This window comes from Antrostomus carolinensis, unplaced genomic scaffold (assembly GCF_000700745.2).
Source record: "Antrostomus carolinensis isolate BGI_N321 unplaced genomic scaffold, ASM70074v2 scaffold30583, whole genome shotgun sequence".
In the NCBI taxonomy this organism is placed as follows: Eukaryota; Metazoa; Chordata; class Aves; order Caprimulgiformes; family Caprimulgidae; genus Antrostomus; species Antrostomus carolinensis.
In genome coordinates this window covers 875-5,313 of record NW_010307743.1, presented here as the reverse complement: position 1 = coordinate 5,313, position 4,439 = coordinate 875, and the positions used below count along the sequence as shown (strand labels likewise).

Sequence of the window (4,439 nt, the reverse complement as noted above, 5' to 3'; positions counted from 1 at the left end):
CTTGTAACAACAACTAGGCTGCTATCCCACAAGTTAAGCTGAAGGTATGAAAAGAATTAAGCATATCTTGTCTAAAGTACACCAGATCTGCCCTTTTAAAACATTTCAACATTGTAGGCAGGGAGCTTATTTAGAAAGCTGTTTTAAACTGTATTTTCTGTCTTGTCTTTGCTGGTGGTTGAAACTGACCTCAACTAAACAAGCCTGTCGTAGCTCCTCTTAAGTATGCACACACAGTATCTAAAGTTTCAGTCATTTATTTGGTTATTATTGAATCCTTAAGAACATGGTTAAGGCGAGAGATAAGCATATTAGTTACAATTTGTATAACAAGTAATAAAAAGATTTGAGTATCTGTACACTACTTTTATTTAATACACTTACTTACTGAATGATGCCTTTAGCTATATTCAGCTTAGCTGGCATTCTTGTGTAAACAGGATTTACTAGAACAAAAAATTAACTAGTACTAGCCATACCTCTAATATGCTATTTCAGATCTACTCTTGCAAACAGAAAGCAGCAAAAATACTAATTTGTCTTAAACATACAAAGCGCAGCATTGTTCTAGGTAACAACACATAACTTTGCAAGTGATATCTGGTTCCTTTAGTTGCAATGGCTTATAGTAGTAATAAACTAAATAAAAGACCTACAAAAAGAAGTCATAACACAATTGGAATTTCACATTTGTCAAGCATATAAGGCTACAAGTTTTACAGTTTGTGAATAAACGAGATATGTTGAACTGTAACATTCCCAGCCATTATAGATGCAAATGCTTGATGCAGCATATCTTCTCTTAGCCTCCAGAAAGGCTCATGTGCAGAAGAAAGAAATCACTGAGTACAATAGCCCGAGTTTAGTGGAATCATCATTATATATATGTACACGCACATACATGATGCAAGTTTAGACTTCAGGAACAGAGTGATCCATCAGGCTCTTCATAATGCTAGTTGCCATCCTGAAGAAAAGGAAGAAACACTCAGTTTTGTGAGACAACTGTAGAAGACCACTGAAGTTTCTGATCACTATGTCAGTGCTAGCTCTTTATTACAGTTTTAAAATTGGCCTTTTACTCCACTATTTTTGACAACAAATATGTTGCTACTGAAAAGCTGCACCAAACTGCACACACAGAAGAGAAGCTCACGATACTCAACATTGTTAGTAGTAACTGAGCTGCGTTATCTTTCAGGATGTGGGCGTGTGTGCAAGCAGAGGAGGGAGTATGGCAAGCGTGAGGGAAGGAGGGCAGGGGGAAAGGTGGCTGTTAGACTGAAAACTGCTTTGTAGAAAGAGCACACCAAGTGGAGGAAAAGACTCAATTATACTTGAAGCATTACTAACTTCTAGCAACTTCAAAAACATTTTTGCAGGAGAGATTTAGCTGTAGAAAGCCAGTGCTGCCAAGGGATTGGGGGGGGGGGAAGACAAACAACTGTATCCTGCCAAGAATCATGTTTATGTCACCAGAATTAGTTGCACTAGAAGCATTTTAGTTACGAGGTAACAAATACTTGTGTTATCCACGTACTTGAAAGTTCTCAGAAACTCAAGTTTAGGCAAATTAGGTTTAGAAAAGCTTTTTTTTCAAGAGAGAAAAAAAAGGCAAAGGAGCATCACTGACATATGAATAGTTTAAAAACGGAAACAACACACACTGGTTTGACTAAAACATTGGATTAAGCAAATTTTCAGACTCCTCTCACCCTCTCTCCAGCCTTCATGTTAGGTGTAATTAAGTCTTACCATGCATACATTTTATTTAACCAACAAAAATAGTTACTGTCAACTTGATTCTAATTAACACCGTGGCTGCTTTTTTTATTACTTACCTCTTTATTATATACTCGTAAATACTGGAAGGCATGATGGTAATGGTCACTACATTTCCAGCTGTTGCCAAGATGTCTGCAATCTGGGGGTCCTGTTATTAAACAAGAAGTCCTATGAGCATCATTACTCAAGCTAACCTATAAAGCAGCAGAGTTCAAGAGCTTTTTCTAGACACATTTCATGTAGCTTAAGAGACCCACAACTCCCTGCTTAAGAGTATTTAGTCTTCAGGGCAAAATCTGCAATACCTGCAATAGCACTTCATAGATGCACTTCATAGTTACAGTATCTTATAGAAACTGATTAGAGAAGGGACACAGATGTCATACACAGAATTCCTACTAGAATTTGACAGAGGCTGGCAGGAGGAAGCTTATTCTTTGTTTTGCCAAAGTTAGACTAAAGATAAAATTTACTGAGTGTCAGCCCAGCCAAGTAGAGGCGGAGAGGAAGAGAATGAGCTGCCCTACCTACGGACACAAAAATGCAAAGAAGCCTCAAAACATCCATGTCCCTCCAATCAAGTTACCTCTCATTATTTACTTTCTTCTTTTATGAACATTAAGCAACATATTACAATCCTTTTCCCCCTCCAAAACACAATTACTATAAGCACACAAAGAGCTCACAGCCACACCCACCACATACTACTTCTTTTACCTTCAATCCAATTACATTCTGGCCATTAATTTCACAGATGTTGTGCTCTGTAAGAAGCCCATTTCTTGCAGCAGAACTGTCTTTCACTATTGAAGTTATTTTTCCATTCTTGAATATGAAACCAACGTGCCCTGTGCTGTCCTTATGCATAGTGATAATTCGTTCAAAAGGCCTATGAAGACATAAAAGACATTTAAAATGTAAAAATATGTTTTCACACTAACCCACTGAAAGCATCACAAACTACTTCAGCATCTTTGATTTGCAAAAAGTGTTTGTACATCAACAAGTAGTTTGGTTTAAATTCATCTTGTTACTATTTGCTAGTTTAATCTCTTTCCAGGCTGAAGTCACAGTGCATTTGTAAACTTGTTTCTAAACCTCAGATGTTTTTCCCTGTTCTACAGATATTCCACCACCTTGATTAATAATAACAATACAAAAATGGCCATTAAAAAATAAGTCTTATCTACGAGTGTTACAAAGTAGCTAAAATAGTGCAGGCAGTTTTAACAACTGTAGGTAGATCCCAGATTCTGGAGTACAAGGCTTCCCCAAAAATAATTCTACTGCTTTACAGACAATAACCTTTAAGTTGTGTATTAAAATGTTAGTAAATCCAGCAAGGGGTTGGGGAGTTGGACACAGAAGTGGTAGACAGAGCACGGAATCTCCTACCACAGTATTTTGATTCAATATATGACAGAAGTAGCTGCCCCGAGAGAAGCAGCATGCCCTCCACTGGGTCAAACTTGGTTCTTAAACAAGAATGAACGTTGAAAAAGCTTCAGGACGTATACCTAGTCATATCATGTATCCTCCATCTTCTCACAGCCTACAGACCTTATGTTGAATCTGACCTATTACTACATGCACCTAGCTACAAGCTCATTATTTAATACAATTAAAAATCTGTATTAGTTCATCAGCATACTTTATCAAAACTGGCATTAATTCATATGTAAGCAACAGGGTTCACAAGAAAATCAGCATGCTAAATAAAAATGCAAGTGTTTTCATTAATACAGCAAATACTTTGGTAACATCTTTTATTGCTTTTTCAATTAGTATAAGGAAAAATCAAGTTGTGTCCAAAAAAAAAAAAAAAAAAAAACCTCTTGAATTTGGAGTTTAAATTTGACTTGTATTATTTACCTTGAAAAAATGTTATGCCACATCATGCCCAGGGACGTGTGCACTGGAAGTTTACAAGTTAACAACTCTTTTGCATGTTACCCACAGAAGGCAACATTTCTGAGGATCTCTACTACTGAAGTACATGGACAAACAGATTTTGTTATGCCTGCAGTGCTGCTCAAGCAAGGGGAGATCCAAACCCCACAGAATTACTCCGAGATGGATAATGACAATCTGTATCTGCAGCTGGCTTTACCTGTCCCGAATGATCATTGAGATCCTTTCTCCAGAAGCCTGTTTCAGAACTTTATGTGCTTTATCAGAACTCCATCCTGCGCAGTTTTCACCATTGATCTGCAGAACTTGGTCCCCAAACCGCAGACCAGCGAGGGATGCTGGAGAGTTTGCCTGAACTAACTGGACAAATATACCCTACAAAAGAGGGGAAAAAAAAAAAAGAAAGGGGGGCGGGGGGGGAAGAGGAAGTTTTTCCTTAATGATGAAGACCAATGACAAAACACACAGCCCTTTAAAATTTCCCATTCTCTATGCAATACAAACCATATGGAGAGATGGACTTGCTAATTACCTCTCCTTAAGAGGCATTTTTGAAATTTCAGTCTGTTTCTAGGTGTCTTTAAGAGACTGACAGACAATTAATGCTAGAATAAAGTTACCAAGTGGGCAAATCTCTAGACATAAAAAAAAGGGGGAACACGAACATAACATTAAAGCCTTACTCAAAGGTGTAAATACAATTCCATTTTAACAAGAAATCTGAACATCTGGGTCAAGATCAA

General features: G+C 37.4%; 1 protein-coding gene across 1 annotated transcript; it reads right to left on the bottom strand.

The window, feature by feature from the left end:
- Nucleotides 1-241: 241 nt before the first annotated feature.
- On the bottom strand, nucleotides 242-4,071 carry SDCBP (syndecan binding protein; the record flags this gene model as incomplete). The annotated part of the gene is made up of 4 exons (XM_010165550.1): nucleotides 242-967; nucleotides 1,842-1,933; nucleotides 2,503-2,674; nucleotides 3,896-4,071. Coding segments are annotated over 4 exons (495 nt in total), but the record flags the coding sequence as incomplete, so codon positions are not given.
- Nucleotides 4,072-4,439: the final 368 nt, after the last annotated feature.